At 40.4% G+C, this 20,424-nt stretch overlaps 1 protein-coding gene across 1 annotated transcript in view; it reads left to right on the top strand.

Moving 5' to 3' along the window:
• Window positions 1-20,424, top strand: part of GFRA1 (GDNF family receptor alpha 1) — a 186,279-nt gene that overhangs the window by 148,164 nt on the left and 17,691 nt on the right. Inside the window, exons 6-7 of the mRNA XM_035137505.3 lie at window positions 3,351-3,485; window positions 7,081-7,259. Of these exons, the coding sequence (XP_034993396.1) occupies window positions 3,351-3,485; window positions 7,081-7,259 (314 nt within the window). The remainder of the gene's footprint in view (window positions 1-3,350; window positions 3,486-7,080; window positions 7,260-20,424) is intronic.

Consider the following 20,424-nt stretch of genomic DNA (forward strand, 5'->3'; position numbering starts at 1 on the left):
ATGTGTTAAGATATATTAGTAGGTTAGCTCTCTCTCTCTCTCTCGCTCTCTCTCTGTAATATTTAGTGCTCCAAACAGCTGTACACCATGAAATTTCACGGATCTTCTTTGTATGTAGATATGTACAGGATCATTAGTAGCTTTCTGTTTTTCTGACAAACAGTTCTATGTTATTCTAATAATTGCATACATTTTAACTGACAAATAGTGATCAAGGAAATACAACTACCCTGTTTTATTTTCATGGGCCAAAATGGCAACACTTCTCAATACTTATTGGCCAAGTTTGCTAATCATAAATAAGTATGATGACTGGAGAAGTATGGTAGCTTTCAAAAATCTTGGGAATTGCTTTTTTATGGAAGCAAAGGCAAAAGCTGCAGACAAAAGAAACTGACTCCTGGACAAAGAACTCGTGTATCTTAGACATCAGATCCAATCAAGTGATGTATGGATGCTAGCTGCTGGCAAGAAATAACTTTGGTACTAATGGATAACTCAGAATAACAGCTGCTGGCAAGTAGTTCCCAGACACAGGGACTTTTGCTGAGGATTTTATTGGAGCCATTATGCAATTTAACCTTAAGGATAACCCAGTTCCAGCAGAGAGGTACTTTTCTGTTTCCATGGGCAAAGATACTGCACAACTGCTTGAAGAAAGATTGCAAAAACACTCTCTGGCATCAAGATCAAGGGAATGGGTCTCTAAGGAAGCGAAATCAAGTGGAGATCTGACTTTGGAGGGGAAATGCACATTCTTCTTCCTTGCTAGCAGCCCCAAGACACAGTCAAGAGGATGGAAGCTGACTAGTGTAACAAGAGTTCATGTCTTGCTTACTGCTGTTACTCTGAAAAACTCACAGGCTTCCAAAACCAGCCTTTCATTTTCTTTGGGATACCAAGAGCTCTTGTCAGCCTAGTATTAATCTAGACGCCAAGGGCATATATGTGCATTCTGTGGTTGTATGGCTACCTGTCCAGGATTCCTTTCTCAACTCTTTTGCCATGTTTTTTCCTACCCATTTTGAGAGCTAATTATATCCAATATGTGGAGGCTGTCCACACTACGAGTATAACCTTTCAAAACCATGTGCTATGTTCCCTAGCCCAGCTGCATGGAGATTCTGCATGTTGGCTGCATCTACCTCCACAAATTAGCACTGCTTATAGAGATGCTCTGCAATGTAAATGTGCTAGTGTGCACAGCAAGTGACTTTCAGATGTTCTGGTCAAAATGTAGGGTCCTGCTAGTTATCTCTATGTGGGAGCCATAACATTAAAGTCAAGTTTGAGAATATAGACTGCAGATGTATAGTGAGCTTGAGAAGTGGTTTTTAAGTGATAGAAAACATTTACCTCTCACTTTTTAGATGATAAGGTGATTGCCACAGAATGGTGACTTTTTAAGGGATTGAAAAAGTAACTTGAGGTATCTGTCAAATAGGAGTCCACTGCAAAAATGCCTTATGACATGGAAATGATGGGTTGCAATCACTTCAGCACATATTTGCCACATTAAAGTGGTCATGGAAATTAATATGATACTCTTTGAAGCACAGGGAACAAATGCTATGTCCTAATTGGATGTGTTAATGGTGGCCAGATAGATCAGTCATAATATATTACTTTTTTCTGTTGAAGAAAAATAGTGGTTTTGTATTGTATTATGCTTTTGGGAACACTCTGCATTAATACAAATTTAAACACTTAGTGGTATGTGATAGAAAATGCCAGAGGGACAGAATGCTGCGTGGAGTGCTTGTGCTCAGGGAGCCAGCCAACCATGCCATCTTACAGAATACACCATTTCATTCCCGCTCATCAATAGATAACAGATAGATAGACAGATAGATAGAGATATGAACGAACCTTGGGGTTTCTGTAAGCATGCCAATTCCTCCCTGTTGCTCCTCAGTAGTTCCATTTTGGCTATATAGCCATCATCACTGTGTTACCTAAGATTAGCATTAGTACACATGACCAGAGAGCATCTTCAAATAGGTTCACGTTTTCTACCACTTCTGAAAATCATGTAATTATCCGCGCGAGAGAGAGACCGAAAGACAGTGGGGGAGGGGGCAGGGACTCAAGTCCAAAATGTTGGCTAGAAGAGCAAGTCAAAGGCAGGAGAAATAATCTAATGTGCTTGATTTCACATCTGTCCTTAGGTTCATATTCCATATTTATGTTATTTTTTCCAATGTCTTTCTAATAGGGATCACTAAATAAACATATACTTGTATTTCCCATCCCTGGTGATACTAGCCATGCCTTGGCAGCATTTCCATAATTGCATTTTATCATTTCAGACCCTAAATGGTTTGATGCATTTATTTCCTGTTCTGTTCTGGCCATCTTTGGTGCCATTCAGAAAGTACCCGGAGCTCTTAACCTGTTTTCATGTACCGGTAGTTAGTTTCCCATTGCTACACTGATGAGGATCTTTCTCGTTTACCCCCTGCACTCTGCACCCCCCAAAGCATGTCATCATCATCATATACACTCTACCACTCCTCTTTAAATACGGTACTCAACCTTACAGTTATTAAACACATATGATGAGTATCTATATGGCAACACTCCCATGGATTTTAATGAGACAAAATTACACCAACACTGTTTAACCCTATTACAGGTATGTGCAAACAACTTTGATTTGAATTGTGTCTGATATTGATTTATTATTGCAGACATAAATTCAGAGACAAATACTATAAAGGAGACCAGAATACAAATACAATCCATTTGTAAGCAACCACAGAAACCCATTAAAAAAAAACCCACAAGGATCCCTGGAACAGTAAAATCAGACCCTAATATTTAATGAGAAGCAAATAATGAAAAACAAATTTAAACTTTGAACAGTGCCAGAGATCTACCGTGCTTCATTCCTGTTGTGTTCTAATAAAACAAGTGTGAGGAACCCCTGGCCTGCTGGTCTAATTAGGCCACAAGGCTGTTTCCCCCAAGTCACACCCACCAGCCCCACACCTGACAGATACGAATCAGAGCTGGCTGATGATTATTTTCTGAAAATGTTAATACCTTCTCTGTATATTACCTTGAACAAAATACCCCCCCCCCCGTTCTAAATCAATAGATTTCTTGTACTGGATCAGCTGTGGGCATATTTAAGGATTTCAGGCATGTAAAAATAGTCATAATCCTCATCTCATATCTACTCCAAGCTTAGCTTACTTGTGTATTTTAACATTTCAATCCTGTTCTCCATTCTCCTTCTCTCATCTACAAGATGATATTCATTTCTTGATTGGGTTTCTGGGAGGAGGGTGGGCTATTGAAAAATAAATACAGTAATCACATGTTTTGTTGTTTCTTTTTGTTAATAGGCACAGTTATGACTCCAAATTATTTAAATTACAACAGTCTCAGTGTCGCTCCGTGGTGTGATTGCAGCAATAGCGGGAATGACCTAGAAGAATGTCTGAAATTTCTGAATTTCTTCCAGGATAACATTTGTCTCAGTGAGTACCATATTTATGTTCTATAAAATATATTCAGTGATGTGTTTAAAGGATAATATATGCAGCAACCTACAATGTAGGGGCTCGTTTACATAATCAAAAATTAACTGGGGGGGGTCCTGTATAAATGAGCACAAATTCTGGGGTGTTTCTTCCACAACATGCCCTCACTATCTATGTTTCACCAATTGCTGTATTTCTCAATGGATGCTCTCAACTCCACCCATCAACATGAACTACCCTAGTACAGCTTAGATCTTTGTTTATGCTACCTCTGTACAGAAGGCTGCATTTTGGCCATGTAAAATCCAGAGGCTTTTACAACCATACTCACACGTACATTTCTCCATCCTCCATCCAGGCAAGCAGCAGGCATTATCACAGCTTGAGGACACATTCCAGACAGGCAAAAACATAGAGCAGGGCTAGTGAGGGGTGTGGCCTAGGGAGGAGGCATGGTCTGGTGAAAGGCCAGATAGAGAGGCCTGGGAGGCCATATAGGGTGCCTGTGCCTGAGTTTTCCCATCTCGGGTTTAGGGAACAAGTAACTTAAAACCATGGTTTTGATCCTGGTTGTTTCCCTAAACCGTAGTTAAGACTAACTCCAGTGCCAGGTTTGCACATAATGGTAAACTACAGAGAGCTGAAAACAGAAGGGAAAGCGTCCGATTTCCTTGCAGTCACGCTAGAGGAGGAAATGGGAGGGGAGAGTGCTGAGCCTGAGGCTTGCACCTGTAGTGCTAAACCATAATTTAGTGTTCCATCTGAATCTAGCCATTATCTCCATATAGGAAAAATGTCATATGGGAACTGGGAAATGGCCTTGCGTTGTGCAGCTTTAGATCTTGGTTAAATGTGAAGCGCTAACTAGGCTGTCAGACCTGTTTTTCAAATTAGAAACGTGCTTCAGGAACAGTCCACATAAATTGAGTTTAAACTCAAGTTTCTTAAAAGTAACAATGTAGATGTCTGGAAGCCTAGCTAGTTAAGTACTGAGTGTGACCTGTTGATGCTTACATATAAACATACTTGTTTGAATAATTTGCCAATTTGGAAATGGAAGCATTGCTGCACCAATACATGCTCTGTTTTAAAAGAATCACCCCAGTTCCATTCTCCTCTTGCTGTCGGAATAAAAATGTTAATGAAGATAAAGCAATGACATTAGAGGACACTGTGAGGAAAAATTATACTCACCCTGGCAGAGAGACCTTTTCTTCATGAAGAAATTAAAGGTGTCCCTGTTTTAATAGCATTTCACGGAAGGGGGATAAATGTTCCATTATCCTTTTTGTTGTTGTTAATGGGCTGACTTTTGTAAACCTTTATTTTAAATAAAAAAATACTAATGATGCACAGTGTCGGGCTGTTAATCTGCATGTGTTTTAAATATCTGTATAACAGGCTGTCACATTCTGTTTGGGCAGTAGCCCTTGCCTCTAATCTTTTACCCTTCTTGGCTACCACAGTGGCTCAAAGGATAGGGCTGTGTGTCATTGTTTTAAGGTTTCTCAACCGGCTTAAATGCAAATTACTTGTGCAGGAAAATCATGTGGTATAATCTTCCCATCAGTATAGCACTTCAAAATGTAGGTGAAGGGACATCATGATTGAATGAAGAAAATACCCTGCCTATCAAAAGCTACTACCAAGAATGATTGTAGGTTAACGCTCTCATTGACATGCACACTAGCTTTCTGTGTGCACATACATATACAAGCTACTTTTCTGTGTGCAGGTAGTCTCATTTTATTCAGGGGTTCATTAAAACCTGCATTTCCCACTGTCTTTATTCAGAAGTTACAACCCCAAGAGGACTGTACCACTGGATCTTCTAAATGTGCACTAAATGGTTTGCACATAATAGTGTTTAGTTCCATGAATGTGGGTGATAGTATTTTTAACAATGATATGTCGGTTTATTTCATTCAGGGTAACTATCTGTCAGTTCTTTGGGATCATTTTTTAGTTTTCTATAATGTGCTGCAAGGCATGAAAATCCATACAGATTTTCTTCACCTCGTCACATCAGCCTGCGCATTTCTGAAGTCTATAAATCATTTCCCACATTTATTAGAAGTTTTTTTTTAAGTTAGATTTGTGGATGCTATTGAAGGAATGTATTAATAATTCCTTGCTCATGTCCCCAGTGAAATGGTTTATTTCTTATACAATGAGTTTGAAGTAAGAAATCCCTAAATCCATGCTGAGTCCCCAAAGACCTGATTAAAAACGGTTTTTCTATTCGTGTGTGTGTGTGTGTGTGTGTGTGTGTGTGTGTGTGTGTGTGTGTTATAAAAAAACCCAGCCAATTTACTCTTACCATAAACAGAGTATTTAATCCCATGAAAACCTACAATAAGCCTTTCAACTTTTCCATTTTCAACTTCTAGTGTGAGTATGCTTCTCCCACCTATTTATGTATATTTTGTTTGAAGACTAGAAAGGGGGAAAGAAAAGAAAAATCTTTAAAATACATTGTATTAAAAATGCATCATATTTTTTGTTGTATAAAAAAGCCATTATTATAAATAAACCAGACAGTTCCTTGCTATTACCATTTGGCTTATCAAACATATTACATTGATAGTACATCCTGGAATGGTGAGAATTATTTATAGACTACCTAAATGTGGGTTCGATAGATTTGCCTTAGGCCTCATCTACCCTGTATATTTAAAGCAGCATCATACCACTTTAAGCAGTCATGGCTTCCACCACAGAATTCTGGGAGCTGTGTTTTGTTAAGAGTCCTGAGCCTTATATTTCTCTCACAGAACTACAATTCCTATAGTGGTTTTAACAACTGGTCTTCCCTGGGAACTTTGAGGATTGTAGTATAAATTGGGTTTTCAACTGCCTAAAGATGTACAAATATTTTGTGTAAATTCCACACTCAGTGCCTTTGTGCCCTGAGCAATCCCACTGCTGATGTGGCTCTTTGCTGGCATGTTAAAAAGGCAGCCTGTAAGTCTGAATTTAAGCCATTCTATTATTATTGATGGTTTTAATTTAAACTCAGACTTATTATTATTATTAAATAATAATATTCTATTATTCTATTATTATTAAAAGGGACGCGGGTGGCGCTGTGGTCTAAACCACAGAGCCTAGGGCTTGCTGATCAGAAGGTCGGTGGTTCGAATCCCCGCAATGGGGGGTCCTGTTGTTCGGTCCCAGCTCCTGCCAACCTAGCAGTTTGAAAGCACATCAAGTGCAAATAGGTAAATAGGTACCACTCCGGTGGGAAAGTAAACGCCATTTCCATGTGCTGCTCTGGTTCTCCAGAAGCAGCTTAGTCATGCTGGCAACATGACCCGGAAGCTGTCTGCAGACAAACGCCAGCTCCCTCGGTCTATAGAGCAAGATGAGCACCGCAACCCCAGAGTCGTCTGCGACTGGACCTAATGGTCAGGGGTACCTTTACCTTTACCTTTATTCAAAGCATTGCATTCCTTGTCAGATGAAAATAAATCTGTGACCCACAAACTTAACGTTGTAAGAGTATTTCCCTTCAGGATGTCATTGAGGTAGTGTTGTCCATTTTAAACTATTTGTTCATAAACAGAATTGGCTTTGTATTTTTTTTCTGCAGAAAATGCAATTCAGGCCTTTGGCAATGGTACAGATGTGAATGTGTGGCAGCCCTTACTACCTGTCCAGACAACCACAGCTTTAACTACGACAGCTTACAGATCTAAGATAATGGGACCCGAGAACACCAACAATGAAATACCCACCAACAATGACTTACCAGCATGTGCCAATCTTAAGGTAAGGAACTCCTCAGGCAAAGAAGTTATTGGGTGAAGTGCAGAGAAGAGAGAAAGAATTGTGTGTCAAAGAAAGGATGTGCCCTTGCTTTGACGCACATGCAGAGTAATCAGACAGTCTTATCTGTCCCCTGCTACCTCCAAAATATTGTTGGTGTGATATAGCCACATATGGCATTAAACCAGTCACTCATAATTTCAAAAGCCATTGAATCAATCATAGGCTGAACTGATATAAAAACGGAGGATCAGAACTGCAACAGGTTTGGATGTTGTTGTTTTTTTATCAGTGTTCCCTGCCTGTATAAAAACCAGGTATGAGAAGAAAGTAGGTTGTCTTTAAGTGATGGGTCATTGGTAAATGGCTGCTGACTTTTGGTTGACCAGATTCTTGCTGAGAGAGGTGGGCCTTGACCTGGTCCAACTAGACATTTTGTGTTTTTTAGCAAGTGTGTATGCTCAAGATTACTTGAAACAGATTAATTATCTGGGAGGGCCATAGCTCATGTGCAAGTGCCACAGCTCAGTGGATGGGCATATTCTTGACATTCAGAAGGTCCATGGTTCAATCACCAGGTAGAGCTGGGAATGTTCCCTGCCTGAAACCTTGAATAGCCACTGCCAGTCAGTGTGGATACTACAGCTAGATGAACCGAGGATTTAACTGGGTATGGCAACGTCATCAGTGAACCATGACAAGTCCAGTTAAAATAATAATAATAGGGAAAGTAGATTGTGCAGTAGTGAAGTCAGGCAACCCCTGAATAAAATGTTTAAAATTATGTGGGCCTAACTACACACTATATACAAACATTTAACATAAGAACCACTCCAGACTCATTACAAACCAAGCTCAAGCACTGAAGTTTTGCCTAATCTCATAATCTCACTAGCACAGTTAAAATACTCCACCACCACAGCTGCCCCTTCTTTCTAAACACGTGAAATTCTCTTAAACTCCTATACTGACTTCCTGCTACTCCGGGATACAGCATCAGCTTTTTGTGCTTTAGCCTCCTAAGTCCACCTTGGCCTGGCCTCTCTTATCTCTCTGGTCTTATATCTCTTTGCATCCCTGTCCATGACCTTCAGCTCCTCCACCACGTCTGGTGAAAGGTCTCCTGCTCCCTCAAAAACCTCTGCCTTTACTCTGTATCATTGGAACGGCCCACTCAATAACACCTGTGTGATATTACATATCTTACCTTGCAGCTGCCTCTTTAAAACCTAGTTGTGCCATATTTTAGATTGTAATCTCCTTGGGGGCAAAGACCTATCCTCTTGCACCCTATATACCACCTGCAGCATAATGTACAAATATATATCGTATATTTCCATGTATAAGGCACCCCCATGTATAAGACGATCCCTATTTTTTTAACCAAAAATTAAGAAAATGAAAGCCTAAAATAGAAGTGAAAATCTGGATGATTGGCGGTGGCAAGTTGTTGATCTTTTGGGGGGCTATCGCCCTCATTGTTTGTGGTCTAGGGTAGACTTGATGGCACTGGTGCTTCCAAGGGCAGCCTGGCCAGATATATCCTTTCCCTTTATGGTTGGATCATTTAAACATTACCCCAGCTTATCAGGAGGTGCCAATGAAAAAACAGCTTCCATGCAGGTATGGTATTGTTTAAAAAGGTCTCCAAGTTAGAGAGCTAAATTAAAAGAATACTGGTACACCATGAAGCAAGGGGAAAGAAGGAAATAACCTTGATAGGGCCAGTCCATGATATTTGCCTGCCCTCAGAGGCCAATACAGTATAGACATGGGGAGCCTGTGATCTGCACTCCAGCTCCCTACAGCCCCAGTCAGAATGGTTATGAATGATGGGAGTCCACAGGTTATTCACCTGTGCTCTAGGGGCTTTTAAGTGATTGTAATCCCTTACCTCTCCTCCCTATTTCCGGCCCACACACTATCAGCATTGAAGCCCACACAGACAGTGACAGGGACCAGTTACAGGCAACTCTTTTGAGCTACTCTGTTCTCCTTTGATCTTAGCAAGTACAGCACCGCCAATGGATACAAATCACGCTGTTTTTCCTTGCAGCCTTTAGAAGATTTGTCCCCATGTTCCCTCTTCAACAAAACACCTACGTCCCTTGCTGCGTTTCCTATTTATGTTCACCCACTAACCAATTACAAATCCATGAAGCTTCCACGCCTGCTGTGGCCTGAATCTCTGAGTGCCACATTGAAGCTTTTAAGCCCAACTCAGACTAAATCCTGCATGACGCTTGCTAATAACAATACTAATAAACACTCAGCTTTAATATAGCTGCTTATGATCTCCAAACACTAGGCATGGTGCTGAACACCTGCAATTTTCACTGAGGCTCATGAAGGGAACCCAGAGCTAAGTGCTTCCCTGCATGCTGTGAATGGTGCTTAAGCCCTTGTCTTGAAGACTAATCCTTCCCCTGCACTCCCCTTTTAGAGCCTGTTCTTCTAAGGAAGTAAAAGATGATCCACACTTATTTGCACTCTGCACTGAACAGCCGTCCCAGGTCCTCAGGCCTGAGAGCACATAGGTATTATGCACACATTCGTTAATTGCAATATACAATTAATGCATTGTATGTTTCCCAGTAGCATTCTGAAGTATCATAGAGCAACAGTTAGAATACTCTCAGGCAAAGGTTTTATCCATTCAGATATGTACCGTGTGTGCTGTGGTAGAGAAAATAGGTCTATAGGAAGCATTCAGCTGCTGCGTTTCACACGGATTGTGACTACAAAAACCCATGAATGCAACCTCAGCTCCTTCTCAGCTCAGCTTTTCCCTGCATTTCTCCTGCATGTTGTGGCTGCCAGAACACTTTCCAGGCAGACAAGGCCACTGAGCCTGAGGGCTCATCTAGACTTCCGCTTGTCCTACTGCTTTCCCTCAGGAAAACTTGTTCTTTAGCGCTGGATCGGAGCAAACGTCAATTGGGTTTTCTGCAGATTGATGCTTGCTCTGATTCGGTGCTAAACAGCAGCTTTTCCTGGGGAAAGATATGGGGCAAACAGAAAACATCCCAAATCCGTTCCTAGAAAGCATGAGACAAGCAGAAAACTTCTCAGTCCCAGGACCATGAGTGCCTAGGGCTGTGCATGCTGTGGGCGCTTGTGCGTCTGGTGTCAGCATGTCCCGCAGCGTGCTGACATCACACATGCATGTCAACATGCATGCTGACATCACACACGCACATCCCGGCACCTTCATGGGGAATGTTGTGTTTACAGCCTCAAATCTATGGGTGCAAATCTGCTGGTTCCTTCAACCTGGCGGCAGCAAGGTCTTATAATGGGAACTCTTGCAAGAGGCTTCCCTTGGATCCTGCAGCACATCTTAGGCATATGGAACAATGTGAAATGGGTAGCAGAATCCATGAGAGCTACCAGTACATTTCCCATGGATTGTTGCAGCTTGGACAGTGCCAAGGCAGCACTGAGGCGCTAATAAAGGCCCTACAGGAAGGTCTCTCTGTTGCTGACAGAGCCATAGCCTAAACAAGTTTATAAAGCTTCCAGTTCAATTCAACATTTCATTATTTCAAATTGCGAAGAGATTTTAAAAACATTACAAGAAGAGTAGAGTATTCCACTATGTAACGGAATACTACTACCGATATTAAATGAAATCTCATTTGGAAATGATATTAGTGAGGCAACAATTGATTTCAAGGCCTAACATTTCCAACAAGCATCTGAATAATGACTTCAGAGATACTGAATGTACCACGTAAGCCCTATGAAGACCATCAGTTGTATCCAGAGAGTTAGTTGAATTAAGTTCCCATTGAAATCAGCGGTATTTAAATTAAGCAATGACTACCTTGTCCCATTGATTTCAGTGGAACCTAAGTGCAACTAACTTAACCTGGATCCAGCCCACAACACTTAACAATCGTTTCTTAAGTGTTACGTCCAAACACCTTGGTCTGACTACAAACCAAAGTATGATTCTATTGCTTGATTCCATGGTTTGAAGCAAATTTTCAAGTTTTGGTTAGTTAAGTATTAAATCTGCCCTGATAAAACCATAATGGGAGCAAGATGATAAGCATTCCTTGCTGATGTCTCCTAGGCTAAACCATGGTTTTACTGTAGACTTGCTTGGGAGAGGGGTGGTGGTTCTTAACCAGGGTTAACTAACAAACCTGTTAATCACTAACCATAGTTAAACATCCTGTCTGCACAAGGCCACATTATGTTTAACTCTCTGTAGCTTTTCCACATATAAGAGCAGGGATCATGGAAATTAGTGAAATCTTTTATTGCTCTGGGGCATTTTTAAGACCACTTACAATAAGCCTGGAAAAAAGAATGCATCAACAGTGGCTTAGCCTGTATCATTCTTGCTGATAATATGATGTGCAATTAATTCTGACATGGCAGTTTGGCAGGCTACCTAATGCTCTGTACTTTACTACCTCAGGAGGTTAGTACTTGGCAATTTCTATGACATTTTATACAAATCAATCAAATACTTACCATCATTTTATTATAGAAGAATAATATATCTTCCAAGCACTTTTCTAAGGAATGATTTGTATGAGAAATGCATGCACACCAGAACACCTGCACACATATTGGATGGGTACTGTGTTGTCCGGTCTTGTAATCTACTGCTCTGCTCTAGAGCATTTTGGAAAGGAGCTTAAAGGCACACTACTCTGTCACTGCTGTTTTGACACAATTCTGACTGGCAGCAGGACACCAGATAAGAGAATAGTGCCATTGTCCTGGTGAGAGATAATCAGGGTGTATTCAGAGTCACAAAGGATGGTCAATATTTTTCTCCTATCCTGCAATCTCACTTTCAGCCACGAATGCAAATATTACCAGTACCACATCACCACGGTTTATTGTGGCACTATTTCTGGGAGTAAAAAAATGGGTCTCATGTTATATTGTAAATATGCATTTTTTAATATTTCTGTTATATGCAGATATTTGTCAAAAAGTTCTGTATGAATTTACTCTCTGTAAGCAGGTTACATTCTACCATTTTCTGGATCCTAGCAATGGTCTGTCTCTTGATGAATGGGGCAAGTATCAAATGCAGGGGGAAAGAGTATATAGACACAGAACAACAACAACAGAGGTTTCCATTCCCTGTTAAATAAATGGCTATCTGCTGTACACAGTTGAGTTTTTTGCCTGAATCCATATGCCTAAACTATCTTGCTTAACAGTTTCCACTTCGGCTGGAACTGTCTGCTCCCCCTTTTCTGGTTTTAGTTCCTCCTGCCCCCTCTTTTCCCCAGTAGGCTCCCAAGGGACAGAAAGCTCATTTATAATTAGCAACACTTATTGCACACTCTCGGGTACCTCCATTTTCTCCTTCTGTACAGCAGGCTCCCAGGAAGTGGGGAAACCAAACTGAAGCAGCTTTGTCAGCCAGCCCTTCTCCTACACCTTCCTTCCCATGACAGGTTCTCCGGGAGTAAAAATATCAATCAGCAGCCCCTCAGCTCTTTGACCGCTCTCCCCATCTGGATGCCTGGCAGCTGGGCTTCTAGGTTACTTCCACATGGACTCTCACTTTGTTCTCCAAAGAGGCTTCTTACTGCTCACCCAATCTGGTTGTGGTTGGTTTGTCTATTGAACAGCTGTCTCAGCCATTGGTGTGATCGCAGAAGCTGCTCCAGTCTTTGGTTGCTTCTCTGCCTGCTCCATTTGCTGCTTGTGGCACTCCTCCATCAATTCTGCAGCATCTCTTGGAGTACATGGTGGGTTGTCACCCAGTGATCAAAAGGAAGCAGTTCAGGTTCATTAAATTCAGAACCTAAACCTCTTTGTTTCAAACTATCCAGGAAATCCCATTTTCAGTCCCTGGAATCTCAATTTAAAAGGACCAGGGAGAGGGTGGTGAAATGACCTCTGCCTAAGAAAGCCAATGCCAGCCAAAGTAGGCAGTAGTGAATTAGATCGACAAATAGTCTGGACTGGTAAAAGGCATTGACCTGTGTTCCGTGTCAGTGATAGGGACTGAAAAAATTGGTCTAGCCTGGAGGTTTTCAAATACACAACTGGAGAAAACAGTTTTGAGTGTGTACTGGTTGGGGAAATGAGAACAGAACTGATATACTGGGACTAGAATTTCTGGGTGCATGCATTATACTTTGTCAACCTATCCTATCCTATTCCAGAGAAGCCAAAATTCCCTATAGTTCTCTTCTCTTTGACCCTGCAAAACATCCCTTAACTCCACCCTATTCAGCCAAAACTATATAGCCATTCCTTATTCATTGGCTAGTGCTTTTGAAACCTAGTTATATTAATTGTTACAGGAGCTTTTTTTGTGACACAGAGATCCCCAAACAATATGCCAGAGGGCAATTCTATGAAAATCTAAACCAAGGCAACACATGGAATTTAATGGAACTTTCATCCCAAAGCATAAATTGTTTTTGAGTCATTCTGTTGAGCTACTTTTAGAAAAACCCATTAGCATATGGACATCAGGGACAAATCTGGCTTTGTGAGGCCAACAAATTCATTACTAGTTTTTTAAAATATATACCTCATTTTATATATTGTTATTACTTCATTGGGTCTAAACCAAATGCACAATGGTAGCACACTCTTATCAGCAGTTTAGAATGCCTTATGGAGACATTTTCTATATTTTACTTTTACTATAAACCCAAGGAAACAATTATATTCTCAATGAATTGTAACTTAGCACTTCTGTCATAACATAAATCCAGTTCCCCTCCTTTGCATATATCAAGTATATATCTAAATTTTGGATCTTTTATGACTGTCCTGTTCATTTGTCCAAATACAGTGTGTATGTGTGTATTATTGGATTATAAAACAGTAGAATTATTTCATCAATAATAAAGATTTTACCATTCTTTAAAAAAGAAAGATTCTAGTAGCCTGAGCATCTTTCTGGTATTATAATACCCCATTTTACAGTTAACTGTAAAACCCAAGATTACGCCTTTAAGAATCATGCCGTTTTGTTTTATAGTTTAATAATTGTTCATTTGAAAACGAATGTGAACTTCCTAGAAACTAATGTAATGACTTATAAAAATAGCATTTTGCCAAAAGCTACTGAGCACTTCTAAAGAGCATTGATATTTTACTGTTATAGTTGCTATTCTCAGGGAGTACTTTGCATATCATTCCTACACAAAGGAGAAGCAGGATTTGCCATTAAAGCTCAGTTTGCCTTCACTATTTTACTACAAGATCTCCTCCTGTGGGAATAATGAATAGCTAAGCATGGGAATAATATTATATGGCAACATTAGGTCATATTAGTTCATACCAGGTTCTACACAGAGACAAGTGCCACAGCTTTATAAGGCCTTTTGTCAAGTTAAGAGTACTCTTAATGGCACCCTCCTTTCCTCCTTGCTTCTGGGTCCTACTACTACACATAAAACAGCTACCACATGGGAAGAGGCATGAATTTGTAGCTATGTGACTGCTCCTTTATGCAAAGCGGCAGCTATGCACATTATGTCACCGTGCAGATTGGCTGCTGCCACACCTTTCCCCCCACCCTCCCTGACAGAAACCAGTGACGGGAATGTTATTATGCCAGCGCTGGAATGCATATCTGTCTCCCTTGGTAGTGGAGAAGCCTCTGCTCAGGTGCAGTTTTCAGCACAGTGAGACACTGCATGTGAGAAAGGCTTGACCTGGATACCATTACCACAATAAACGTAGGCCATTCTTAAAACTAAGCATGCAGTAAGCTTACGAAAAGCAGCCACAAGGTGGGAATATAGTGGATCTGGAAGAAGGCAACCATAGGAATACCATCCAATCCAATGTCAGAATTTAATTTTACGATATAACTGGGAGAAATAAAATTACTGCTCCTTATCATCTACGATACTATTAAGTCTTTCAAAATACATGCAGTGAAGTTTTGAAAGTTATCTCCTCCCCCTCTTTAATCTTCCATTAGCGTACATCAGGAGCGAGTCCATTGGAATAAGGAAATATGACACATTAATTCAGATGGGAACATGCTTGTCTATATTTTAATGGGGACAAAACTGGATTCTTTCCTCTCTTTTTTTAATTGCAAGCCCTCTAGCATACTTTGAGCAATGTAAATAATGAGTATAATTTGCTACAGGAAACTGAGTTCATAAGAGTTCCTCACAAACATAAAGTACTTTTTTTAAAAGAGAAAAAACCAAGTGAAGGAAATTGCTCCAGGGAAATAAGTGCATGAAAAACATTCACATTTATAACAGTCCTGTTCAGACCAAATTTAATTTTACTAGAACCTTTTGGATTTTTGCAAATGAGATTTCTAGGGGATTTTAATAACCCATTTTCAAAGTCAAAAAAAGGATAATATCCCGATATCTGTTGAAACTTAAATTCTGCCAAGAATGTAAGGTCTAACAAATTTCTCAACTGCCTCGCCAACAATTTCATTTCCCAGAAGGTAGAAGAAGTAACAAGGGGGTCATCTTTCTTGGACCTGGACCTCATCAACTGGGAGGAACTGATAGTGGAATTACTGGGTACCTTGGGAGGAAGTGATCATGACCTCTTGAGTTTCCTTATACACAGGCAAGGGAAAGCTTAATGTAGTCCGACATCAGCTCTGGTCTTTAAAAAGACTGATTTTGGAAAGCTGAAGGAATTGGGTGAAATCCCATACTCAAAGAGAAAGGAGTCCAAGATGGATGAGGGTTTATTATAGGTTAAATATGCAGACAATTCCAACAAGAAAGAAAAGTGGGAGGTATCGAAAAACACCAGTGTGGCTGCATAAAAAGCTTACAGATGAATAAATGCCTCTGCTGTAACATCATGTTTTGTGACATTGTGCTGATGCAGGGGTCACTACTCCCCAGTCTAGGCATTTCTTAGTTTGTCACCACATCAAGTCTGATAATCATAGAATGGTTGAACTTGTCCAGATGAAAAAGAAAAAGACTGAGCTGGCCAGGCTAACATGCAAGGACATTGTTGACCATACTTCCCAAAGAAGCTTGATATGGCCTCTTGCTTACACAAAGGGGCTATTATCCAATTAGCTAAAATGTACAGCTTCTCTGACATGTAACTCACAGTACCTGTAAGAAAAGTAATATATTTGAAGATAATGGTTGCATGTAGTTAGAATCTGTGACCACGAATCTACTTTTCCTAACTCTTTAATTCTATTTGAGATATTTCCCCCTTCATTTCAATTAGGGCTGTTTCCAAAATTCTCTTCAGCCAAATTTCTCCATGGAGTTTGAAGTTCTGAATTACATGGCTTTGTTTCTAGGTAGTGAACCTCTTTTTTTTTTACATGATTTACAAGGCAGAGTGAGACCAAGGAACACTGAAAGGAAAAGAATAGATGAAATCAGCTCATCCTTAATTTCAGTTGCACTGACCTTCATATAATGTATTCAATATAGAGATACAAGACATGGGCTATATGTAGCCTACTGATGAGATATTTGCATTGTTTTCTTCTCTGGATGAAATAGACCTAATGATTCATTAAAACTTTTCTTGGGAATAAGGTATTCCTTTAATATAAAGAATCAAACACTCATCCTCTGATTTTTCTCTATCATCCTGTTTCAATTAAGTCTTAATGCAAGTCTCATGCAACATTGGATATATGCCTTTACCTACCTAGATCTTGATTCACTGAAATTGGCTTCCAGGAACTGGAAGTCATGCTGATTGCATAGAGCTGAGTTTGCAATAATAATGCAATAATACAAGGAAGGCCATAGTATGATGTACACAGATGCACAGAGTTAGAAAGTGCACTTTCAAAGGGCCTATTTTCCAATTAGCTAAATTTATTGGAGGTACACCCACTGTTTTTGGACTGCAGGGGAAGAGCAAGTTGACAAAAATGCCCTCTCTTCCTCTTCCATTAGAGGAAGTGTCTGCTGGATTAAAAGCTCTTCCATGAGCACAAGCACGCCGGTAGGATTCCACTCCTAGTCTCAAATGTGTGAAGTAAAATGTCACTGCTCTGCAGCCCTTACATAATGTTTTCCTCCAATACCAAACCATTCACATTGGATGACACAGCTTGTAAGACTGGTGCCATTTGCATATTTGCATTTAATGAAGCATCTGACTCATTACTGCTGCTAAGTAAACATCCGGCCATTGTTGTTGTCTACAGATATTCCACCCCCATGGAGTGATTTGTTGCCAGGTGAAGTATGGCAGCATGGGATACTTAACTGGTTTAAGTTTGCCGTGTTCAAATATTTTCTGAGAGCAGGAATGAGTGATACAAGACATCGTCACATATTAATGTTGTGGTAAAAATGTAGTAAACTGATCAGAAATACTTCTGGATTTCAGCATGCATAGACAGAACTACTGAGAGATTTGAGAGACACTTTGGATGTTCCAAGGAACTAGCAGTAAAGAATGCACAAGTTTCCCTTCTAGGTGCAGGTGTTCCCCCTTTTGTGTAATACCCAGCAGTGCTGTTTCCTCATATCATGTGAAATGACCCTGATTTCCGCATGACACATGGGAGAGTTATGTAAAAGACAGGAATGTCTCCTGTTAACTGCAGAGTCCACATCCCTGAGAATACACAATTCAGCCCAGAGAGAACATGCTCCACTAGTAAGACATCTGGTTCTCCAGCTCTTAAAAGGCTTCCTTACTGAAGATTTTGCCTGCTTTCATTTTCTTCAACACTTGTCATGGGGAAAATTACACACAATAACTTGTGTGAATTTTGCTCTCCTCTCTACGAGAGATCATTTCTTAGCCCATTAATCTCTCCTTCTAGGGATACCTAAATCATGCCTCATTCAGACAGCCTGCACCTCTGCTTAACCACTAGTCTCTGTTCTAATCTCTTCAACATTTTCCATATACATTTTTCTATTCCCCACCCCCTTATTTTTAACACTTCCCTTGGGAGCCTGGTTTTGTTTCAATAAAAGGTGTGGTGCTTTACCTGCATGCAGCAATGAACAAAGTATATTTGTTTTTCTGTGTAACATAAGGGTTGTGTGTTCATCAGCATTCTTAAATGCTGGGAACAAAGGCTCCACTGCAATCCTGTGTACGCTCCCTTGGGAGCAAGCACTTTTGAACTCAGTGGGACTTACTTCCAAGTAAGGATTTAGCTGCATGATCTGAACTGATCTCTCCCCAAAAGTAAGATCAGGGGCAGAGGACTGCTTGGCTAATGAGGCAGAGCCAGGTAATCATAACATAATCTAATACAGTAGTACCTTGGGTTACAGATGCTTCAGGTTACAGACGCTTCAGGTTACAGACTCCGCTAACCCAGAAATAGTACCTCGGGTTAAGAACTTTGCTTCAGGATGAGAACACAAATCGCATGATGGCGGTGTGGCGGCAGTGGGAGGCCCTATTAGCTAAAGTGGTACCTCAGGTTAAGAACAGTTTCAGGTTAAAAACGGACCTCCAGAACAAATTTTCTTAACCCGAGGTACCACTGTAGCGAACTCAAGTTATCCACGTAGCAGTCTTTATGTAGCCAGAATGATATGATATATATGCCCAAGAGGAAGATAGGAGCCTTGAGGAAGTAAAAAAGAAGGCTTAAGGGTCGGGCAACTTCAAAGCAGCCCAATGAGGCCTGAGCATTGGCCACAGAACACTGGCTGACTGTTTGTTAGAGGGGAAAGGTAAAAGAGGAGAATGGAATAGAAAGGCTAGAATCCTGAATGGCAGCACATCACACTGCAACATTTTGCTGCTGGTCCCACTTGTGTATACCAATTAATGTGGAACTCTGTTCTCCAAAGGCCATTACTTATGCAGCCAAAATGGCACCACCCACAAACAGGCATGCTTGGGATAAGGCCCAAGATTTACAAAATTCCAAAAAGCCTTTTTTGGGGGGGGGACCTAAATGGGCAAAACCTCCAAAGCAAGACAATGAGAACTGAGCATGTTGAGTGGGCTTGGACTGCTGACTGTTGAGAATGAGAGGTGAAATGGAAGAAGGCCTGGCTGATGGGATGGAATACTCAAGAAAGACTCCAGACTGCCAACATTTTTGGTGCAGGTCCCACTGGTTATGGTCTACTTGCCAGACATGGAAAGCTTCTGTAATTCACAAACTATCATGCAAAGTCCTCAGATCATCCTGGACTACAGAAGAGAGCCTCAAGAACAGTGATGGTTGTGTGGACAGAGTGCATTTATGGTAGCATCTGGGTTATCAATGCTGCCGCAGTATTATGTCTAATCCTCACACAATGTAATACAGTATCTAAAATAGAACACATGCACCTCCCTCTGTACCTCTGATGCGGCCACAGAGTCATTCATCTCCCCCATTGCAAGCAAGTAAAAATGAAGGAGACATTTCCCCAGCAAATATGACAGTCTGAAGCCATACTCTGCCTGACACTGCCAGTGGAGAATTATACATGCAGAACTTCAGCCCCTTGGATGAAGGACTGCTTTCCGTTATACCAGGGCAGGGATAAGGAACAATTGATGACAATTGCTTGCATGTGTCTGCGCGATAAAGAAGCTTTTGTGAGGAAATTAAAAATTAAAAACCCACCCATATTCTTCCTGAATTTTTGTCCTTCGTTCTCTGGGAGTAGCACAATGATAGCATTCCATACAACTGCTTTGAAATGAATGGTTTCTTCTTGCCTAGTTATCTCATGCTCCAGGCTCTGTGCATAAAAATAACATTTTCCTTAGAATAATACCTTTGATATGTTTTGTTTTTGTTTTTTTTAAAAAAATGTCAAAAGTCTTAAGTACTAGCTATGAAATGAAACGTCTTCCATTAAAAAAAAAAGAGGGGGAAGAAGACATGGGCATAGTTTTATTTCCACAATAATAAATGATAAAGATGTGGAGAGCCTGTGAGTGTTTCAAACATAATAATGAAAAACTCAGAAGCATTCATTTCACACCATATGTTGGAATTACTTCATCACAACCTGCAAGGACAGCATGTATAGAGAAGCTGTATCTTGCCACTTCCTCAACAATATGCCTGAACCTTTACAGCAGTCAAATCTTGTTCGTAAGAAAATAAGTCAAACACAGCCATTTAACTGAAGTGTTTAACATATGCTCTTAATAAAAGGCATTAGCAGTGCTAAAGTTCTGAACATAAATATATTTTTATTCTGCTTTTAACCTGTCTTCTCACTTTGCCTATAATATTAAGCATGCATTTATAATCAAAGACTGGAAATAAATCACA

This window comes from Zootoca vivipara, chromosome 5 (genome assembly GCF_965207765.1).
Source record: "Zootoca vivipara chromosome 5, rZooViv2.hap1.1, whole genome shotgun sequence".
Taxonomy (NCBI): Eukaryota; Metazoa; Chordata; class Lepidosauria; order Squamata; family Lacertidae; genus Zootoca; species Zootoca vivipara.